The sequence below is a fragment of the Phalacrocorax aristotelis genome, chromosome 1 (genome assembly GCF_949628215.1).
Source record: "Phalacrocorax aristotelis chromosome 1, bGulAri2.1, whole genome shotgun sequence".
NCBI lineage: Eukaryota > Metazoa > Chordata > Aves > Suliformes > Phalacrocoracidae > Phalacrocorax > Phalacrocorax aristotelis.
Genome location: NC_134276.1, coordinates 180425505 through 180448754, shown reverse-complemented (window position 1 = coordinate 180448754; position 23250 = coordinate 180425505). Strand labels below are relative to the sequence as shown.

Below are 23250 nucleotides of genomic sequence, written 5' to 3'. Positions count from 1 at the left end.
CAGCAGCACCAATGCCTCGCCATGATTTATAACATCAAACACTAACATTTGCAATCTGGTCTGTTATGAGAAAGCCAAGAAGTAAATAAAATGAAATGCATGGTGGCTGTTCATCTAAGAGCTTCACTACTATGGCTCAAGGGTGGACACTTTTGCTCTTTGATCTAGATACAGACTGGGACAACCTATAAAGCTTATCACAAAACTGGTAATTTCATGCATGTACACCATAGTAATGCTGAAGTACCAGAAGAGAAATAGGGCCTGGCATGTTTCCGGTTGGACTTGATGATCTTAAGGGTCTTTTCCAACCTAAATGATTCTATGATTCTATGTTCTCTTTTCATTAGCGGACAGGAGACTAGTCTGTCCAGGAGAGGGCTGAGTGATACCTGGGTGCTATTAAACAGTGTAAACAGCACTATTTTTAAATAATGTGCATTAGAGTTAGGTCCTTGCAATACAGGTATTTTCTACACTTCAAACTTGAGCTGGCTGTAGAATCCCTAAAACAGACACTCTTATGCTGACAATGAAATAAAACATTGATTTAGTGGTGCAAACAGTGCTTAAACTAGAAGAATTTTATGCTGGCAGAAGACATTTTTGTTGGTATAAACTGGGTGCCCCTTTGGTGAGAACTGAGGAGTGGGGCAAAGCAGCACAGCCCTGCTGTTTATTTCCTTATGGGCAAAGCTCTTCAAATGCAGGACAAGAGCAAGATTTCTCTGCTTTGGGTCCTATCTTAATTCCCAGATGAAATCAATGAGTGCCTTCTTACTGAGTCAAACAGGCTTGGATCAGGCCTTGGCTAACTTCATGAAAGGCACCTGATGGCTGACCTAAGGACCAACAGTTCTTGTTCTCATCCTAAACATTTCAGATGACAGCAAACCGCAGCACTGCTGTGGCTAGAGATGATACACAGCTTTGTGTGCATTCAAAAGCTACTAAATTCTGTGGAGAGAATCACCTAGCAAAGCATATTCAACAATCAAGATAAAACTATACAGTTGACTAAAAATGCAATTTCAGGGCATTTAATACCTGAATTCAGTTGTTGTTGGCCTCCCTGAGCCAAATAAAAATGGCAGGAGGAATTGAAAGGAGAGTTTGTTCTAGATTTTCTTTGCAGGTATGGGGGATGTTGTGCCTAAATCATATTAATGACAGAGGGGAAACCACAGGCTCAGTGTGTCTGCAGTCTAGGGATATTTTTTTTTTAATTTAAGCTGCTTGAAGCCTTTAGATTTCGATTAAGAACTCAGGCAAGATGACCTGAATCAGCAATAGCTTTTGGATATAAAATAAAGGATAAAGAAACCCCAACTAGCAGTTTTCAAAGAAAGTGTTGAGGGACTTCCTAAGTAACACGAAACAACTCCCAAAGCTCTGCCTCAAGATGTACATATTACCATCTTTTCATGTATATAACCTTTGGACTATCTGCCAGAAAAAAAGTGAAACTAACCCCACAATTCAGAGGCAATATGGGTCAAAGATGCTTGTGTGTAATACAATAGGAAACCTCACCCTAGAAAGCCCTTTCTTCCTCATTAGCATCTGATGCCCTAGAACCCATTTAATCCATTGGTAAAGCCCTACTCTGCTTCCAGTTTCATACAGGTAACCTGAGGGTCTGGGTCACCGCCACTTGACTTGCTTCCAAGAAAGACGGCTTTCATACCAGCGTGGGTTCTGCATGTAAAAATGCAATTTTATCAGCCAGCAAAGAAATGTCTTCGCTGGCACATAAGAGGAAGGAAGAAACCTCAGCTCACCACAGCTTTACCTGTAAGCTTGGGAAGCTATAACATCCTTCATGACTCATCTCTTCAGGAGGGCTCAGTACTCCTTTCTTGGCTGCAGTGAGCCACGACTTTTCTGCTAGTGTCAGAATTCCAATTAAAGATGAAACCGGTGAATGGTCTAGGTAAGTACTTTTCATAAAATCACTCCTACCCCCTTCACCTCCCCCAAGAAGAAAACAGGTAAGGTCTAAATGAAACCTGCAGTCAGGTGCTTGCCTTTGGTTTATTTTGAATGTATGTTCAATCATCACAGAAACATCATTTTGCTAGGGTCCTCCACCATCTACATTGAAATAGCAACATGACCAATCAATAACAGCTGTCAGAATATTCTGGCCAGCTTCCTTACAAATGAAAACCGTGAGACTCACAGAAGGTCAAGCACCACTGATTGAGTCACCAATGAATTGATTAAAAAAAATCCAATAATTTTTTGGCTGCAGGTAGGCTAACACAGCAATTTTTGTCAATACTGTTTCCCCAAACCACTCTAATAAATATTGAGTTCATCGGCTATGAAATGACCTCTTCAGATGAACAAAGCATGGTAACCATGCATTTAGGAGAAAGATAAAAAGACGGGTTATTATGGGTTTTTTAAATTACTCTAGGGGAATGTGGTTTGAATAGCAAATGCACAGAAAACATAACATTTCACTCATCGTACAGCTGAGTAACACCAGCGGAAGTATAATTCTGTGTAACAAAATCATGTTGCAAGATGTGGCACTGGTGCAATTATCTTTGAGTAACTACGTTGATTTCAAGATAAACTCATTCAGCTTAATTGTTGATTTTTTCCCGTACCTACACCTCCAGCTCATAGGAACTGTGATTAGTATTGCCTTCTCTGATCAGTACACATCTCCCATGTGCTGAATACTAGACGGTGCAGTCTCACAGCATCTGCTTCAGATCTCATTCATACCAGTTTTGCACCAGAACGCCATTAATAGAGACAGTTCAGATTTAGGAAGAACACCTACAAAAATTCACACTTTAAAATCCATCCTTTTTCAGCAGAAATGTTCTGTAAAATAAAGAATGAACTTTAGCATAAAGATAAATCTGCCCTACTGCATCCCAGTTTAACTTTTATGCCAGTTTATGCCCGGTTCAGGTGGTCCAGGAAATGATCTGAGGGGTTCTCGGGTTTTTTCCCCTTGGCCTAACCAGTCAGGCAGAGTCTGGGTGAGTCAAACCCACGAAAAAAGTCAAGTGGATGGAGCAGTTCGACTCTGGATTTTTTTAAACACCTCCCTCAGGGAAAGTCATGGGAGACATTTAATGTTTTCCTCTACCTGGTACATGGGTAGAAATGGAGGCTTTGCTGCTGCTGTTATTTCCTCAGAGATGGGCCCTTACAGAGCCCTCTGGGGTTACAGCCCAAGTTTTCTCTAATATAAAGAAAAATCTAATCTTTCTCTTATTTCTTAGTCTCTAGGATGACTGCAATGCCACTAAGCCAAATCCAAGACTGATTTGGTTAATTTGATTTTTTCTGGTTACAGAGTTTCTCTCGCGTTGAATTGCATGTCTCATGCAGAAGATCCTTTAATCTCCAAGAAGCTTAATTATCATCCTCTGTAAAACTTTCACACCTGCACTCTGAATTTAAGTACTTCAGCCATTACATATCAGGGTACTTCGTTATCCTTCTTGGTCTGCTGTTGACCAGCATGCTAAGTAACAGAAAAGCCAACTTACTGAAAAACCTCTTGGCTGACTTCCAGCTGACCAGAGGTATGAGCATGTAGTAGAGATGGCAAATCTCTTTCACACTGTATTTCATGGCATGGTAGCCCTCATGCAAAATGGCAAGATTTGATTAATCACTTTTTCCCATCTTTTACTAAATATATATGAGGGTTACTTGCTCCTTCCCTCCACTTGTTGGAGCCTCGATGGCAGACAGGAGAGGTTATTACAGCCGTCTCCTCCTTCCAGCATTTGTTTTTAAGTACTTACTAAAAGAAGCACAATAGCACATTTTAAATAGGCAGAGGCTGCTTCCATTCGAGAATACAAACTAGCATCTGAAAAATTCAGACCACGTGCTTTGTAAGGAGATTGGAGGATAGATTAAGAAGGCTCTATTTCAATGAATGCCCATGATGAAATACATTAGATATTTCAGACTGATATTTTTTAAATTCTAACTGTACACAAGTACACGTTTCACCTTCCTGACAAAGTCTTTGAAGACAAATTTGTCCATTACTCTTGGTACCCAGTAAGTAAAACATAAAATATTTTCATATAAGAAGTGGGACTTGCAAGATAATAAGCCCCCCCTTCCTAGTTATTTATGAAAATGAAATTGTATTTTCAGTTTTCTGTTACAGGGACATCTCGTTTCACCTTTACAGTTTTTTGACAAGGCAATGTTTATTAAGCTGCTTTTAATGAGGCCATGGTTTCAAAAGCACTAGAGAGAAATGTTAATTGGACCTGTTAGAGTAATTTGTAACTTATACGGTTCAGCTAAACTCCATTTATTTCTCTTTAGGGATGATCGAGAAGTTTATAAAGAAAGAAATATCTGTAAGATTTATGAAATCCTTGTAAAACATGACAACTCCCTTCTGTAATCATCTACTAGCAACATGGCTATCAAAATGTAACAACAAATTATAACCAGGCAGAGAAAAGAAAGTAAAAAAATTCTATAGGGCAAATATACTTCAGAATTATAGACTTTTCTCATTAAAACATCTTGAATTTAATTGCTTACAATTTACAACTTGGCGACAGTTCAAACATTTGGTGTGATTTTTTTCTTATGATGGTTACCTCTCTCAGGCTGTACTTTTTTTCTTCCCTTGGTTATTTCAGCTGAAACAGGTCAGCTGTGTCTGAGAGCATCATTAGGGAAAATCATACTGTTTTGTCCCCAACGCAGAAAACTCTGTAGGCTTTTTATTGCAAATTTATGTTCTCTGCATGTCTTCATTACCTGACAGACCTGGCACAGAGAATCACGAGAAGAGCCAGGAGAAGGGGAGAGCAGAACTTCTTGGGCAAGAAGTGGAGGAACTTGAGGAAGGAACTGAGGCGAGAAGGTGATTGATCTGAGAAGAAGCTACAGTACATGAAGCTTGGGAATGGTTTGCCAAGAGACGGGGACAGGGCAAAGGGCTAAAGAAGGACAGGCATGAAAACTGCAAAAGGCCTTTAAGAAGAGAAATCAGCAGCATGAGAGAAATGTGTTGGAAAATTACCTAAGCCTTACTTGGCAAAAGACAGAAGTAAGAACTGGGCTGTAAGGAGAGGGGATAGCACACTGGAGATTTAGGACCTTCTAGAAAAGATGACTCAAATAGGTCAGTAAGGAAAAGGAAGTTCAAGCAGCTGCTGGGAAAAAGACAGTCATGCAGCTAGGAACCAGGATAAGAACAACTAACAGAGGAAAAAAGCATCACGCTTGCATGAAACGGACAGGAAGGAACATGGGATCATGAACCTTCACAGTACTCCGCTGTCGGCAAATATCTTTGAAACCCACTGGTCACATGTGTGTCTCAAGTCTTTTCTGGTCCCCAGGAAGCACATATGGACTGTGCTGGACAGCTGGTGTGATAACCTGACTAACAGGGAGCAGACTGGTGCACTTAATGATTCTCAATCTTTTGAGGAATTATTTGGGTACAGATGTAATGTCAGATATAAGGTTTTTCCCAGAAAGAAACCTAGGTAATGGTACATAAAAATGTGTCAACACTGTTAAGGGTGTACGCTCACATGAATATTGGGAAACGACAAATTGACTGTTGCTTATGCAACACAGCGATATCATTCATTAGACAGAGAAATACTATTTTCTTACAAGGCCATATTCCACACCTCTTTCACTACTCAGCAGTCCTTTTGATGAAACAAGTGTCCTATCCATAAGACAAAGCACTGCAAGTTTTGAAAGAGCTTGCAAGTGAATATGTTGGGTGGCAGGTGTGTGAGGTGTAAAGAGGGAAGTGCAAGAAAGGGAAGAAGGTCATGTAACATGGAGGAGACAGACACCCGAGTGCTGCTTTGAAGTACCAGATTCTCTTTCTGCCACAGTTTCTGTAAAGGCTGATAGGGACATTTAAACTGTATTGGTCACTAATTGCAAGCATTTTCTTGTTTCACTAGCAGTAGTCAGCAGCAGTATCTCTTGACACACAAAGCACTGACGAATCAAGAACTGGGTTTTGAATTTGCCAGGCCAAAATGCTAATTTTATTTTTTTTTTAAAACCATAATGCCTATTTACCTTAGGTTTCCATGCAACCTATTTATCTCAAGAGGTGTTAAAAAGGTATTATCTTCCTTTTAAACCAGGCAAATAGAGTGGATTAAAGCAGGTAAGCAAGCATGAACTGATGCCTGACTGATAGATATCAGTCCCCTTATAGGCTCATGATGAGACTCAGTGAAGTCAGCATGTCATATTTAGTAGCAGCATGAGAGGTGAAGGGTTAAAAGGAATAACTCCCACTTGCTATTGTAAAAAAGCAGTCCTGAAAACCAGAAATCTCGATAGCAGAAAAAGTCACAAGCCTCAGACTTCCCTGAAGGAAAACGCCTCTTTTGGTGCCAAGGATAAGTCCCAGCCCAAAACGTGTATTTTTCGCTAGATGAAATCCCAACAAGCTAGCACTACAAAGAGAGAATTTATTTATTGTATGCATCCACAACTGGTTGTCAGTTCATACTAATGTCCCCGATGCCAGCATCTGGGCACTGACAGCAGAAAGCACAAATAGTGTGTTTGATAAACAAGGAACTTGTACAGTAAGATGAGAGATTAATGTGCCGTAGCACGTAGATTTAAATATTTGCATAGTATGTGCAGCGTGAACATGAATCGTGCATTGGCCTCCAGGAGAGACAAAAAAATCCCATGTGTTTTACCTAGTGACCCATCTGCAGGTGCATATTTCTGGACCTGATAGAGAGAGAGATATGTCTATGTCATCTTCTGCCTTAAGAAAGAGCCAAAAGATTTGGAATGACCTTGGGACACTGAGGTTTTCTCCCTGAGATCTGCATATTGCCTGAAGCACTGAAACTGTGGCAGGATTAGGGCCTCGGGAAAAAAACACCAGGAAATTAATAACTTTGCATTCAGATAAGGATCTGGGCAGTGCCTTCCGTAAGCCTGTGGTCACATACTGAAGACAGAAAAAACCCATAAAATGAATAGCTGCATAAAAAGGTTATTATCTCTCCTGTGACTGTATCGCATGCATACCTAGCTGGATGGAGGCTGAGCAGAAAATCTCAGTCCTGACATTTGCTAATGGCATGCTCAACTTTTTGACTTCAAACATCGTCTTCTAGCATAATTTGTGTATGCGTTTGTGTAGCAGTATTTAATACTTCAACTAATACAGCTATCATGACCTTTGCTTTGCACATGAATTTTCATTCAGTCTGTCTCTGAAGGAACATAAGAGAGGAAGCATTCTTTAAAGGTTTTAGTAACTAATTCATATTTGTAATTTCAAGGGATCTAGGTCTTTCGCTCTGTGACAGCCAGGAGACCTGCAGTCACAGGCAAATGCTAGAGTACGCTGCCTATCTGTTCTGTCAAAGACTTATAAGAGACAAAGAAAATGTTAATCTTAAATCTATAAAGAAACAGAAAGGAAAAGGCAGTGTGGAATCCTACAGGCTTCCTGACTTTCCTTCAACTTTCAAGGTCTTGCAACATTTATAAGGTTTATGAGGATCTTGAGTCTGTCCTTGGAGTATCTGGAGCTCCTGTTCTTTGGTCTTGTAAAACCCTGTAGATCTTAAAGGTCTCCACAGCTCTGGATACACTTGAGCAATATTGCTTTATGAAATTTAGGGGCAGCCCTTAAGTTCTTTTTTCTCTTATATTTCTTGTCTTGCACAAACTACTGAAAGTCGGTGTTGGATCACAGATTACCTCACCTGATGTTTAACTATGCAAGCTTTCTCTCCCTAGTCCTCTTCTTGTCAGGCAGAATTTCTGGAAAGTGAGGCACTTAAATGTACTCTCATAAAATTGTACTGCCTTTTGTTTTTTATTTTTTGTTTTTGAGTGGTGAACTTAAAGAGGCAGAAGTCTTGGACAGTATCTGTAAACTGCTGTCAGATTTACTAGGAAATGATTGCATGAATAATTCCCATTCTATAAAGTTGTATCAGTGGTAAATGTAGAGTTCAGAAAATTGACAGTGTTCCTCTAGCTAAAGCTGACCAGTGACTCTGGTAGCTTGGGACTAAAAACCAGTCTGACCATCTCTGCTTTGCAGAGAACAATTCCAGGGTGCCACATTCCAGCAAATTTATACTGGCTTAAATAAGTGCCAGAATTGTTAAAGAAGCCAGAGAAACATACGGAATTCAAATGAGTAATATGTTCCTTCATTCCTCCAAACCACAGGCCTCCGTGACTTGAGCTAAGAAAGAGACAGTGAAGAGATGAGAGAGAAAGATTTTGTGTCTCTAAGGTGCAAATATCTAACAAAAGCTTACTTCTGTGCCAAAGTCCGGGCAATAACTAATGGTTTTGTTGAACTACAGCATCCTTGAATCAAAGATTACCCCAGTAAGAACATCCAAGATTTAAAAAGTAGATGGCTCGAAAGCTCTGCAGCAGCCATTTATGAACCTAGATCTACACAGAAGTGATATGGGCCAGAATTTAACCTCAAGGTAGCCATTACCTTTCCTGAATGCTCCCGTTCAGAGTAAATATGGAAGATCACCCAAGCAGATGCAACCCCAATTAGAGAGACAACAGATAGCCCAGTAGCATCATGGAAGATTTTGGAAAACCTAAAGGGAAACTCCATTTCCTCTGCTTCCAAATGAGTGAAGGGATAAAATTTTAGTTCTCATTTAAAACAGGCAGTGTGAATCTCTGTTTGCAGCTTGTTATTAGCATTGCATTCTAACTCTAATTCTCACTCTAAGTCAGGATGCCTAAAATACAGCTTTCAAATGGTTAGCAGCTCGTTAGGACACTTCACCCAGCCCATAACCTCTGGGTGGGTGAGAACTTCAGTCTTCCCAACTTCAGTTTATATCTTGGAATTAATATCTTCTGTTTGCTTGCCACAGGGAAAGACTCAGGCTGCAAAATTATCTTGGGGGTGGCAGCATGTCACTGCCAACCACCACTCTACCTCACTCCTTCCCTTTCACATCATGAGGGACACAGGTTTAGTCATATGGCACAGAGAGCGCTCCAATATTCAGACCTCTCCTACAACCGGATGAAACAGGTGACATAAAGGTTGGACACCTCAGGTGTAACGATTACAAAGAAAAGTGATAAAGCCCCAAAAATTCATGTTACTTCCACACAGTTGAGTGTAGGGCAAGTCACCATATTTGTCTTGTCTGCAAACACTGAAATGCAGCATTGTTAAAGCCTCACAAAAGTAAAAAAATGCAAGTAGTCTCCTCTAAAAATCAACAAGGGGTATAAGCAACCATATTGGTTTCGGAAACCAGCAAAACATTTGGAAGACTGATACCTCCACAACTTCAAGTGTAGCTTTTATCAGGTTATAAAATATTTTCTCAGAAATTATGTTTTCCTATTTTCTTCAGGGATTATCTTGGTATTTCCAAACTCCTACTGTTTCAAAGTCTCTTTGAAACTATGCAGCAATACACTTCCCACACCAACCTGGAAACATTTTCAGTGAGGGGAAAAAAAAAAAGACCCAATAAGGTAACAACATGTCTTCCAAGAAGCTGAATTGACAAGTTTATTTCCTAGGACCCAGCTGAGCAGGATACTTCAGCATGAATTTAAGCAAGCACAAGTGTAACCCCAGAAAGTGCAATGGGACTAGCCGTATCTCCCACTTTATACACACACTTAATTACCCTGCACTGAACTCCTTGATGTTTTTTTTACTCCAGTTTGTCTACGTTCCAGAAACAATAAAATGTACAAGCTTCCCAGGTGACCTTTTGAAGACTTCAGGCGAAGGAACCAAACTTCGAGAAATATAGCACCTTTGAAACAGCTTACGCTTACAGGAGTACAAAAAGTCAGTTACACGCTACAGGACTGTAGCTGAAAAATAGTTCAGGATTATTTTCTTCATCTAGTGTAACCTTTTCAAATTAAGTTCCAATTTCATGCTATCAGAATCTATTTTATGGCTCTTTCCAGTTCTGGCTGCGTGGAACGCTACTTTATAGCATATAACCATCTGCTAACAGAAGAGAAGCTATTAAAGCAAGTAATAGTACAATTATATCTCTGCGAGTAAGATAGTCTACTGAAAGTTTATACTGGGAGGACCCTACAGAATGCACCAGCCTTTTATATAACTTTTGGACTGTTGCCCCCTCTCAGCAGAGGCTAAACTACTAAACTAGTTTCAAGCATCAGTTACTGACAAGCCACCTTACCCAATGCTCTTCCTCTTTTAGCCTATTTTCATATTCACATCAACCCTGAGGCTGCATTACAAAAGCTTGTGTTGTGGGGAACATAAGAGTTAGGGAACATGAGAGTTAAATTTCTGTAATTCTTAAATTTCTGATCATGGCTCATATCCTCCCTCTCACTTTACTCCCAATTTTGACTTCACTGCTCTTGAGCAGAAGTAAGTGAAGATTCGAATCAGCACTGTTTTCCTGGGCCAGGAATCAATGGATTAGGGTAAGTGATTTTCAGTCTTTGTGCAATGGTCACAACATAATGCAAAAGCAAAGAAAGCCTCCCAAGAAAATTTTTCACACCACTGGCGGAAAACTCTGCAGGGCATGTGAATCAGAAAAAATCAAAATCTACTAGGGGCTAGATAAAATCTAACAAAATCATTAAACATTAGAAAGACAGCCTACTGGATCCCTCCTTATTTCTTCCTGCAGACACTGCAGGACCACCATCCTGTGACATTTCCCAGCATTTGATTCCCTTTTCCTTCCTTCTTTTTTGACTCCAGAAGTCTCAGGTTCTTCCACCTCCTTAAGTTTTCCCAGGATAACGCATTCATTGCCAGGAAGGCAGGAACAATAAATCCAGATTTGTAACTGAGAACAAAAGGGAGACAGCAGAGTTTATTCAGAGAATGACGCGAAGAGACCAACCGGTAGGTACTGCCTGTACAGTTAAAAGCCTGCAATTTCCAACTAAGATCTGTATCCTCTGCACTGAGCTCTATCTAGATAACACTGAAAAGAAGGTTCCTGCCTTAAACAACCTGCAATTAGAGCACAACAGAGCTTCTCATCATGTGGTCTTGTCCTCACACAAACCTGCAAAGATGTCTAAAAGGTCCTCAGTGAAGTTGCAGCTGATTCCCTCCCTGGGCTATACAGGAGGATGGGGATGGGGGTTTTCTCTGAAATTAACGCCTCACTGGGAACTTTGTCTAAAGCCAGGGGTTCCTTCCTCAATTAGACCTTGCTCTTAGAGAAAGTGGAGCATAAAGAATCTGCCTTTAACTGTGATTATAGGTAAGGTTTGGTCATCCATCATCTTCCAAAGAAAAAGAAGAAATAAATGAAAACACCTAAATACTAGCGCTTCTCAGGTTACAAGATTACCCGCTTTTCCATTTTCTACACAGGAGGTTCCTGCCCAGATGCTGAGCTGTCTCCACCTTTCCGGACATGAACCTTGCAAGGATGTCCAGCAGGCCTGCTGGAGGCCATGCAAACCTGCCGCTCCATTCTGGATAGTTAAGTAAACAATATATATTATAATAAAAAACAAAATCTGTGTCTTGGAGAAAAACAAAGAGGGATGTTCCAGAATAAACAAATATCTGACATTATTCTTCTAAGTATTAATCTTTTCCAAGGCTTTGAAGTTTGACAGCGCTATTTCACAAATTCCTATGAGGCTGCTTTACTGCTAGGCTAGAAATCTGACTGTGGAACTAGGGAGGAAAAGAAGACAAAGATCCCCAAGCAGAGAAGAAATATTTCAGTCTGAATGGTGAGTATTTCTATTTCTTGCTGCCATGAATTTTCTGTATCTTGCAAAAATGGAGGGGAGATGACACCTTCCAGAACAAACGGAAATAACTCAGCCCCAAATCTGTTATGAAAAATCATCTGCTCTCCTTGACTTTCCAAAAAACCTCCCATACCTTCAGTGAGTTCAGTCAAAGTTTGTATAAAGCATAAGCTGTTTTGCCACCTCTACATTTCTTAACAAATTTTCTCTTTCCCGTTCTTTTCTATGTGGCAGTTTTGTGACATTTTAATAATGTCTTGGCCACCTAGCAGCACAGGCAAAAGGCAAAAGAATTCCTGTAAGAGCAAGTAAACCCCTCTTTCATGTGACACAGAAATGCTTACACTTCATTAACCTTTATTATAAACTAGTCACTGGAAAGTTACTTTGCTAGAATTCGCACTACGGTTTCACTCTACAAACCATGAAATGTCAGAATGCTAAATTACAGTAAAATACTGCTCACCTCCTTATGAACCCAAGATTAATGATACGGTGCAGAAGGGAATAGCAGTGCTACTAGGACCGTAACAGGTCACAATCACTTCTAAAATAGCTCATCAAGAACAGGCAGCAAAACATCACAGATGGTTCCCAGACCCAAAGTCCCACTTCCCAACCTACCCATCACTGAGACATCGTATTCAACCAGCAGAGTCGCCTCCTGTCCGCATTGTTTGAGAATACTCATGGCTTCAGCATGTGTCGTGCCCAGCAGTCGGATCCCATCAACACTCAGCAGCCTGTCCCCGGGTTTGATTGTGCCTTCTCTGAAGGGGAATTAAAGGAATGATTTTATTAATATAAGAGAAATTGATTTGGAGATAACACCATTGTTATGCAATGTGATTCTCTCATACACTCTCTGACATCCATCCCTTTTGCCTTCACACTTAACATTTACTTTGATGGTGACAACATTCAGAGGGCACGGAGGAAAGGAAATTGCTTTAATTGGAAAGTCAGTGACTGGAAAACAGCTTAACACATAGATAAATAATCAAGTCATCTTAAATTGCAACTAAGTATGGCTTCTAGTTCAACATATGCTTTCTTTCTGCCTTGTCCACACAACTCCTCTTTCATACATAAACACCTCCTCCCCTGATGTTCTCTTAAAAATAAGTACAAGGTGCAAACACTGGTGAAGAAACAGACTGCAAAATATGAACGTCCATTTACTGAATTTTTTTGTTTTCCAAAAACATCCCTTACTTGGATAATTCCATTTTATTTTTCTTCCTACCTAAAAATAGTTTGGCTATAAATGTACACTGTCTCCCAGGCGTATCTCATAATGTATTCAGAATTATAATATAAAATGAAGTACTAATGTTCCCAGCTCACGAATCGAGGACAAAAACAAGGAAGAAAGGGGGATGAGGGTGGGAAGAAAGGGAGGGACAAAGGACAAAAGCTCTCTTGAAACATTTACTTCTCAATTAATGCTTCCAAAGTAAAAAATGTCAACAAAAGCTACAGAAAATGAGCCTGTTTTAAAGAAACCTCCCTTTAAGTTTCTTTAATGGTTTAAGGACACAAATGCCATTTTTGAAAATATAATTCATACATATAAAGTGAATATTCTTTCTTTATACAGATACAAGATGGTACTACCTACAAGTATGTTCATTGGGTGAAAATATAAATCTGTATTCAGAAGTTGTCCAGGTGAAGGTATGTGTGATCTCACATGCAGATATGTACAAACATCTTAAAATAATAACACAACAACATCCAAACACATGACAGTATTTTTTCTGAAGTGCAAGAGAAAAAGATTGTGGTGTTAGGAATATAAAAAGCATAATTAAGAGCTACACCAGTTGACTGAAGGCTGCAAAAAAATGTGCTCAGACCTATTGCAGGCATTTGTTCTTATTATTTTAGGTTGATTTTTGGAAGTGTTTAATGGAAAAGTCTTGCAACATACAACATACTAAACTAAAGCTCACATACGCCGTGACGCGTTGAGCCTCTGTGGTTGCCTATTACTGTTAGTATTATTACAATCAAATGCATAAGGAACAGGTTTGAATATATCTACTTTGCTCCAAATACTAACTTCTGTCCCAAATAATTCACCTTTCTCCATTTCTCTTTCACACGCACTCCAGAGAAAGATGAATTGTACCTGTCAGCAGGCCCTCCAGGTCTAACACATGTTATTACAACAGGACGAGATTTATTTCTGTCATCATGTGCTCCACCTAGAAAGGGAGAGTGAGAGAAAAAACACCTTAATTTTATGCTTTTAATGAAAGAGACGGGCTAAAAAGATCAAAAAAATGGCCAACCCATTAACGTGAACCTCCGCACTGAATTTTATCTTAAATAAAAATTGACCGGCTGTATGGTATAGACATTTCTACAGAATGATTCTTAAGAAATGTATATTCTTTTCTTAGAACCTTTACTCTGCAAATCTGATCTCAGTGGGAAAACCTACTGTTCTGCAATGTTTGCTGCACAGAGCAGCAAAAAAAATATCCATAATTCATGTATACTCAGAATAATGAGTGGCCACTAAGGAGTTTATATATTAAATAAAAAAAATACATTTTCCCCTGAAGAAACTAATAATTTATCATTGGAGTATATTATTTAACAGCTGCATGCTTTCTTCTGTTCTCTAAGTCAGTGATCACACTTTTGTTGTATAATTCAGACTATCAGGATGCATCATCAGATTTCATGCCTCATTTATACAAATACTATATGTAAATCTTTTTTAAGAACTACAATCTTCCTGCTGATTTCAGTAGTAGCAGAATCTGCTCTTACGTGAAACAAAGTTTGTCGTGTTCTTGGCATAGCTGATTAATCACTGTTTTTCCAGAAACAAAAATTAGAGCGGTTCATGAAAGTAGGACATTAATGTATAGAAAAAGCAATCACGGAGATTTTTACAAACTGTAAGCCATAAATCTTGAAATGATTTCTTAGTTCCATAAAAACTTCTTGCTTTTTTTTTTTCCTCATTTAGAAAATATGGACAGTTCAAATTTAATGACAACTCACCTCTTATTACAAATCCAAAAGTGTTCCCCTCTTTATGTAAGGTAACTTCCACAGTTCTAAAGATGAGACCTGATCCTTGTACAGCTAAAAGCAATAAAATAGAAGAAAAACAAATTCCAAAACTTAATTTGCACTGTTTCCTTTTTAAGCTAGCTATTATGTTTCTGGTCATAGAATTGGAAAGACTCCGCTACAGAACAGTCAGATTAAAGACCTGTAATTAAGTACAACTCATCCTCTTTTTGAGAGAATTTTGGGCCAGATATTTTGCAGGTTGCCAATGGTTTGGAAAAAGAGCCACAGATGCATATAACAGGTGAGAAATTTGAGCCTTAGTGTTTAAATTCTGGCATAATTTTGCTTTCCTTACAGTTACAGAAGAGAGCTAGAAAAGACAGAAATACACAGTGAGACACAAATAATGACAAATTAAATTCTTAAAGCTACATATGGATTTGGCTGTTCAGCCATGAAAACATTTATTTATATTGCTTGAAGTCAAGATAGTAAAGATTTTTAGGGTGTAGCTCTCATTTTAGATTGCTAGATTAAGTTGAAAGAAGTATTTTGTATCAATAAGGATTTGTTATTTTTTTCCTTTTTCAAAACGTTACATGCTCTCTAATCATTGGTAAGTGAGTAAAAAAAAAAAATCTTTGCCTTCTAGTTGAGTCAGTATTTTCTCTGTAAGCACTAGAGAAGTGGTGCACAGCTGGGTTAGGAGGTGAGAAGCCTAATACACAAACCAACACATTTAGGTGTGATAATCCACTTTACAGCATTTGAAACCACCGCTGTTGAGAGACGTACAGCCAATATGCTCTTAGCTATTAGAGGAAAAACTTTGGCAGGGTGCAAGAACTCCCTTTTCCAAAGGGAAAAAGACACTGGGCAAAATCATACGCACGCACACTTCCCAGCTTCCAGTAAGATACTGCAAAGAGCACAACACACGCAAAGACTGAAAAAAAAACCCAAACAACCAACCTTCTATAAAATAAATGTTCTGTGAGCGGCAGAACTCTCAAAAACTTACGTCCTTTAATGCTCCTGCCTGCAACAATCAGTTTCTCCAGTTCCCGTTAGGATACCCTGAGGGGGACAATGGACACCACAGCCTACACAGCTGGGGAGGTGTGTGCTGCCACCCACAAGTGACCCCAAGGAGAAATGGTGCCTCCCTGGCACTGCATGCCTCTCCTTCTGAGGACTCCCCTGGTCTGGGACACTCTCTTCTGCCCAAGTATCTATTTCCATTAAATATGCTGTAATATACTTTTGTTGGAGTCTTTCAATCCCCTGTTAAAAAGTTACTGCAGGGAACCAGAACAACTACCCAGTGAAATCACATATGCCTCATTTCCTTAGGAAAATAGGCAAAAGATGGCCCTCCAAACCATTACTTCATATTGCAGTAATTCCTGCTACAACAGGACCGTGCTTCTGAAGTCAATGTGGTTGGTTCCTTTTCAGCTAGAAACATTTTACTGCCCAAAAAGGACTAAATTACAGGGAGGAGAAGACAACTCTTGCCTTCATTCCTACCAACTGAAACTGTCGCAGCATGTAGCTCAAGCTGAACCTATGCTTCCTGATCTGCTTGGTATGGCTTGTAACCTCCCCACTGGGGACGAGCGAAGGCTGTAGTTCTGCAGCACAGAACAGGACGCAGCATCCTTCCACCCAGGCAACAACCATTCAGGTGGCTGTTCTTCTACCCCAGCCACAGCCTTGGAGGGAAGAAGTCCTTAACCTTTAGCAACAACAAAAGGCAGATGTGAGGCAGGCAGGTTTGAAACGAGGTTGTTCATGCTGAAAATAGCAGCTGGATGATCCTGCTGTGAACTCTGCCAGACAGGGAAGAAAACACTAGGGAGAATGGGATTACTAGTGCTAAACCAGATTTAATCCATCATTATTAAAGTACTGACATTTCCCCACTCTGAAACCATGACAGTCCTCTCTCTGAGGGGCCAACCATGAGACCAACAGTAGAATTTCATTATGTATGGGCAGGGAAGGAGGTGCCAGGACTTCACCACGTGACTTACTGGAAAACTTCTGCGTATAATGAAGGCACTCTGTCTAGCTTGTTCACTGGAAGTTAATGGGAACAACTAGGCTGCTAATTATCTCCAACTTTATTAGCTATGCTTGTATGAAGGGGTCAGAAATTCCAAGGACTTAAAGTTAGAATTGATACTGTAATTTAGCATGTCAAAATCCTGTTTCAGTGGACAAGTGTGGCACACGTGCCAAAAGCGGGTGAAACGGAAGGAAGCCCACTTGAGTAGGTGCAAAACAACACTCATAAAAAATGGCTTCTCCAGCAAAATAATTCTGAACTCAGCTGACTCATTAACTTAAATACTATGTTTCTGAACATGAAGTTCCCTTACACAAACACTAATCAACAGAGAACATTCAAAACATATTAAGGTGGTTGTCAGGAGGTCATAAAAGCAACCAAATATGTAATTAGACTAACTCTCCAGCTGCTAGAAAGCAATGGGGAGTTCATCCTCTCTTGAGCACCAAAGAGACTGGTAGGATTTTCTGGCTTCTACTGTGATTAAAGTGTTTATTTAAGGAGACAAGAACTTCCTAGCTGGCTCCGTAGATTTTTCTGGCCAAACACCAGCAAACCGCACCATCTCCCCTCCAGCAAGCAGCAAGAAGGAGCACACACTCTTTCAAAAGGTGTGGCTGGTACAGCCCCCTTGGTGCCAGACTTGCCACTCATTCCTCACTTTAGGTCCCAGGTTTCCAGCTCACCATTTCTCTGGTTTTCATTTCATACATGATAGCCTCAATTTCCACTGATTTTCTCCTACAGACACACAGTCACAGGCCTAAGCACAAAAAGAAAGAGCAAAGGAGAGGTGGGCGAGGAAAACATTCAGCAGCACTCTGTGACTTCGGTGTCAGCATAAACTTGTATTTTTAGACAATCCTGCTCAGCGAGAAGCCCATGTTTCAGTCACACAATTCTTGCAGGTTTATGTATCCCCACAGCCTACCCCACTGAGTCTTCTGCTCTAGAAATCAGATGTTGCCTAAAAGTGATGTCAGAAAAGACTGGAAAAGCCCCAGTGTATGTTGTTTATCTGGGAGAGCGGGAGGGTGCTGCCACTGGAGAGAAGGAAAGAAAAGGCAGCGGCAGAACTCACAGATATTCATTGGCCTCATCTCTGAAGATGTTACTATAACAAGGAGGATTCTGTTGCCCTGGAATCTATTTAATTTGATTCCCAGTATTCAAAACTGTAAACAAACAAACAAAAAGTTGACAATTGTGCTCTGCCATTGGCTGGATTTGTGCTCCTAACTAAAACGCTTGAACATCTCTGAGAGCATCCCCCTGTACTGCCAGTTTTTTCAGACTGCTTGCATGCTGTGCGATAAGCCAGAGGAAAAAGAAAACAGCCACCACAGCCACTAACACAAATGAAGCTCAGCAACCACGCCCATCATCTCACTGCTGACAACACATCTGCTCTTTGCATAGGTTTCAGTTTGCTTTGCTATTACTTACAGACTGGAGGCAGCTCATACTCCACTTCTAAAACAACCCTCTCGCCAACGTTCTTGAGCAGGCTGATGATCTCATCATGGCGAAATTTGGTCAGGTTGATTCCATTGACAGATTTGATGTAGTCGCCTACATCCAGCTGGTCACTCCTAGGAAAAAGTACATATTCCTTTTGTTAAAGACAGACCTGCTGTCCTGAACTAACTAAATCCTTTAAATCACTGTATAGTGATGATATGAAATATTCCTTCCATTCATCTAGATTCAAACAAGTTGATCTTTCAAACAGAAAGTGGCATTTTAAGATCTTAATCTAGTCTAGTTTGTTAAATGTTAGAACAACAACATTCTTGCATTATTAACTTCTGATGTACAAAACCAGCTGTACAATAAAGGGAGTTGGATGATCTGACTGGTTGGGGCACAGGAGCTGGGAAAACATCATCTTCATGTCCCCATCTTTCTCTCTCTCTTTGGGAAGCGTCCAAAACTATTTTTTGTCTACAAGAGTTGCCTTTCCAGCTAACATCACAGCTACAGGAGATAGGCCACAGCCTAAAAGCGTATGTTCTGCTCAGTTACTTGGAATGATTTAGCTTAACATCTGTCTTTTGACCTGTTTCACTTATGAATAACAGCTTTTTGTTTTCCATTCTAGTAGTAAGCAAGGTAGCTATGACTTTAGACTTATTTTTAATCCTAAAACCAGTTGATGAACAGGTTTGTTTAGATTAAATTATGGTAGTACTATGGTTAGGTTTTCAGTTTGGCTTTTTCCCCCCGAGTATTTTATGCTGCTTCTCTCAAGTTTCTGTTCAAGGACACAAAACAGGAGAAATAAGATCCATATAATTTAGAAGAAACTTAATTAGTCTTATTATGACTTTCAAATATCTCATTGGTATTTCTAGTTTTTGTAAAGTAGCCTTGAGGGAAGAGGGGGACCAGCTGTTGCTGTTTCTCTCTGGGTTTCTCCGGTCCGATGGGCTGCCATTATAGATGCATCTAGTCACATAGTTGTTAGTGACCTTTCTGATGCGGTACATATTTCTGAAGCAATCATATCTTATAATGCATTTTGTGGCTTGAGATGTGGTTACCTAGCAGCGATTCCTCCTTGACGAAGGTTAGATACTCTTGGTTTCCCATCCTTGTCGATTCCACCCGATACTGTAAGCCCTAGGGTGGTGCCTTCTTTTTTCATTAATTCAACTATTGTTGAGCCCTTGAATTCCTCTGTTGAAAGAAAATTATTGGCATTATTAAAATTTAAGTGATAACACAGATGTTGCCTTTCTAAAATGTCATCCATTTTCCAAGAAAATCATTGTGTATGTTAATAAGAAATAACATGTACATCTGGAGATTCTTTATGTTACAATTCACAAGTTCTGTCTGCAAGGTCTGCATATAGATAAATCTAAGACATATGCTCTGTAAAAGGTTATTAAAAACTACACCAGTGTGCTAGTATACTATACAGAGCCAATAAATACAAAGGCTGGCAATGCTTACAACTAAAGGAAGTTGTTTCACATTTTTAAAAAGCTATCTTTTCTCATTTTCTGCTTTCTCCCTCTGAACTCCATGTATTATAAAGTATTTCAACTGATTAACTAAACAGAGAGGTAAAAGACACAATGATGTAACGGTACTAGAAAACTTTAGATCCAGACCCACCTTTGGGACCACTAGTAGATGTCAATGTCAATCAAAACAACTGAACATAACAAGAATCCAGATGGAGATTAAATGTATCAGATCTTAACAGTTTTATTCCTTATTTTTACACAAGTAGATCTCCACTGTAACTCTCTGAAATCTCTGCAGAACAGGTATAAAGGAAGTAAAGAGCTTTCAAAGTCATAGTTACATATAAAACTTCTGTCACATGCTGTCTGGGACACCCTCTCCTGCAGTTTGCCCGGTTAGCAGTCTCAGAAAATGCCCAGCTAATCTCACAAACCTCAACAAATGCAGGTCACCTGCAGTGGAAAGCCTCGAGCTCTTGAAAAGAGATGTCCTTACTGCACATGGCTCAAGTTACAATGTAGAACAGATGGCCTATGCAGTGTTTCAAGCTAGCTAATGATTATACAGTTCCCTGCAACTACCGGCATGGAAATTAATGAGTAGGCTTGCTCCTTCTCACCATCTACCCTGACAAGTTTCTGTATACCTCTGCTGACAGAAAATGGACCTCTAAACACTCTTCTCTGGTAGGCAGGAGGGAAAGATGCACCAACACTGTAAGGGAGTGCTAGTATGAAATGCTCATCGCTAACTGACAGATAAGGTCATCTACGAGTATGCAACAGTTTCATTAGGTTTGCACCTCTGAAAGATTTTGTAGCTTTTTTGTTGTACATCAACATAGCAGGAAGAAATTAAACTACCTAAGCTGGTTTGGCTTATAAGAGACTGTTATCCCTGGAAGTTCTCTGAACCAGTCCCATTTGATACCACAGTCTCTCCATTTTTCATCTTTGCTTTCTTAAATTGCATATGATAACTATTTTTATAATGCTATATATTTCATGGTTATTCATCTGCATTGTTTTGACATTATTATTACAGACTAATCCTACTGGAGTATTATTGAAATGCCCAATATCAGAACAACCCTGGGACTTCATTTCCTGTACCTGCTATACCGCAACTAATGCAAGGTCAGTCTCTATTCTCTAGTTAACACAATGCTGTGTTACTCTTTGTGGGTTAAAAAATCAAACTATTTCATGTATCACCTCACTCATACTTACGCCAACCAGCACCTAATTAGTCAGAAGTCTCTGGGGCCTGTTCTTTCCTACGTGCACTCCCGCATTGCTAATAACATTAGCATAGCCAGCGTCAGAAGGGAAGGCAAAGAAGTTATTCCCAGATTTCTTATAATTTATGAGTAAAACAGGAATTGAATTTACAAGTCTTTTGCTTAGTGATAAACTGAATAAAGAACATGAGCTTAAGAAACGTAACAGTTTATGAAGTATCAAGTATCAGAACGCTGCTTCTGCAGCACAGCTCTGTGATATAAGCCAAATGAATTATTCTAAAATTGAACCAAATGATGGTTCTAAGTCTATAAAAAGCCTGAATCAATACCATTTTACACTTCAGTTGGAGAAATGCACTTAAGAACTTCCTCCCCTCCCACCATTAACAACTCCAGCAGCACTCAGCAAAATGCAACTCACACTGGGTCCTGCCTTCCCTCGTCCTGGGGAGCATTTCGGGTCCCTGGGTGGTGGGATCAGCACCTGCCACTGCCCCAGGACTGCCATTGCTTCCTACTGCTGCAGGGGTGATCCTGAGCACACATCTGTCCGTGCTGCAATAGCTGCCCTACAGCTTTGCCACCTACGTCTGATACAAGGCTCAGGAATCCCGTTGAATCCTGGAGATGGGCTTGGCAAGGCAAGGCGAGTGTAAACATGCATACTTGTACACACACACAGACATAACATGGAAAAGAGGCATTTGGACAATGCCCTTAATATGATTTAACTTGGTCAGTCCTGAATTGGTCAGGCAGTTGCACTAGATGATTGTTGTAGGTCCCTTCCAACTGAAATATTCTATTCTAGCCTAGTCTAAAGAAACCTTCTTCACCAAAGGGCTTTGCTTCAATCTACAGTCCTGTAAGGTGCAGCATACATAGCAGCTGAGCTCTAAAGAAAACATTATGCTGCTGTTTTCTTAATTCCTGGTCTGGATGCTTCTCTTAGGTTCACTGCTGCAATACCATAACAGTGTGCACCTGGCGTGCAGCAGGGTCAGTTGGCGTAACGAGACTACGATCTGCCCTGCAACCTAGAAGACTACAGGAATACTCAACACAGAGCAGGAAAACTTCAAAGATAAGAAGGTGTTCAAATACAGGACTGGGTATATTGTACTGTAAGAAGATGAATAAATGAAACAACCTGCAGCTAAGTAAAAGCCAACAAACACCATGTCAAACTAATTTTCTTCAAGGAAAATAGCATCATGATGAAGTTCCTAAAATTTTACACATGTTCAGACTTTCTGAAATTTCCTGCCTTTTGATGTTTGTAAATAACATGTTTTAATGAATAAAAAGCATGGAAAATAAATTGACTCATGAGATTTTTGTCCCTGGAATATATTCACTTCTTCAAAAAGAAAATTAAATACTAGACTACAGAAGAGATTTTTTCACAGAACAACATTTGAAAGATGAGAGAACTCTTAATCAAAAGTTTTATCATCTATTTTCCATATGCCTACAATTTTATCTCTTAATTTACTTATTGAAGTAAAATTGACAAACATTTCCCTTCATTCCAGGTATTGAATGGCTTTTCTGTCCCTTCTGTGTTAAAAATCCAAGAAAACTCTGGAAATTAACACAATCAGGTCAAGTGCCTGTATCCTCCACCTACTGAATGAGTTTGTTCACTGCAGCCAGGACAGGGCATAAATGGAACTTAACTTAAAGGTAAAAAAAAAACTTGCTGTTATTGTCTTTTATGAAGAAAATACATACACAATAAGTAATTGGTGAGTCTGTTGAAAATACAGTCAATGCTGTCCTTGTGTGGATTTTCCCTGTATGTCAGCAGAAATTCTGCAGAGGAAACATTTTGCTTTACATTCCAGGAGGCATCTCACAGATTAATACAAAATCACATAAAGATAAAGTCAATTCCTAAGAAACAGATAACAGTTTGTTTTACTGGGGACATCACATCTACTCAATGTTTCAAGTCATGCGGGTAGGTGTATTTCTCCGAGTGTGACAAAAGGGATGTCAAGAGATGATGAATGCTCAATTCTTTGTTGCCCTTTTCCTGACTGGCTGTCGCTAACTCCTAAAACACCTAAATTTTTATTAAAAACAAGCAAACAAAACCACATCGGTAAAGAGAACCTGAAAATATGAAGCTGACCTTAACCTACTCTGTGCCATCTCCTCCAGC

General features: G+C 39.7%; 1 protein-coding gene and 1 long non-coding RNA gene across 18 annotated transcripts in view; one reads left to right on the top strand and one right to left on the bottom strand.

Annotated features, from left to right (window-relative positions):
* Positions 1–23250, bottom strand: part of GRIP1 (glutamate receptor interacting protein 1) — a 334173-nt gene that overhangs the window by 63717 nt on the left and 247206 nt on the right. For all 17 annotated transcript variants that reach the window (XM_075080866.1, XM_075080872.1, XM_075080877.1 and 14 more), the window contains 5 exons: positions 19408–19543; positions 18311–18456; positions 14776–14859; positions 13889–13964; positions 12379–12524 (listed from right to left, as the gene is read on the bottom strand). In XM_075080866.1, coding sequence (XP_074936967.1) covers positions 12379–12524; positions 13889–13964; positions 14776–14859; positions 18311–18456; positions 19408–19543 — 588 coding nt within the window. The remainder of the gene's footprint in view (positions 1–12378; positions 12525–13888; positions 13965–14775; positions 14860–18310; positions 18457–19407; positions 19544–23250) is intronic.
* On the top strand, positions 20424–22391 carry LOC142049518 (uncharacterized). Its single transcript, XR_012657817.1, has 3 exons — positions 20424–20526; positions 20885–20976; positions 22036–22391. It is a non-coding gene; the product is annotated as an uncharacterized LOC142049518 (long non-coding RNA).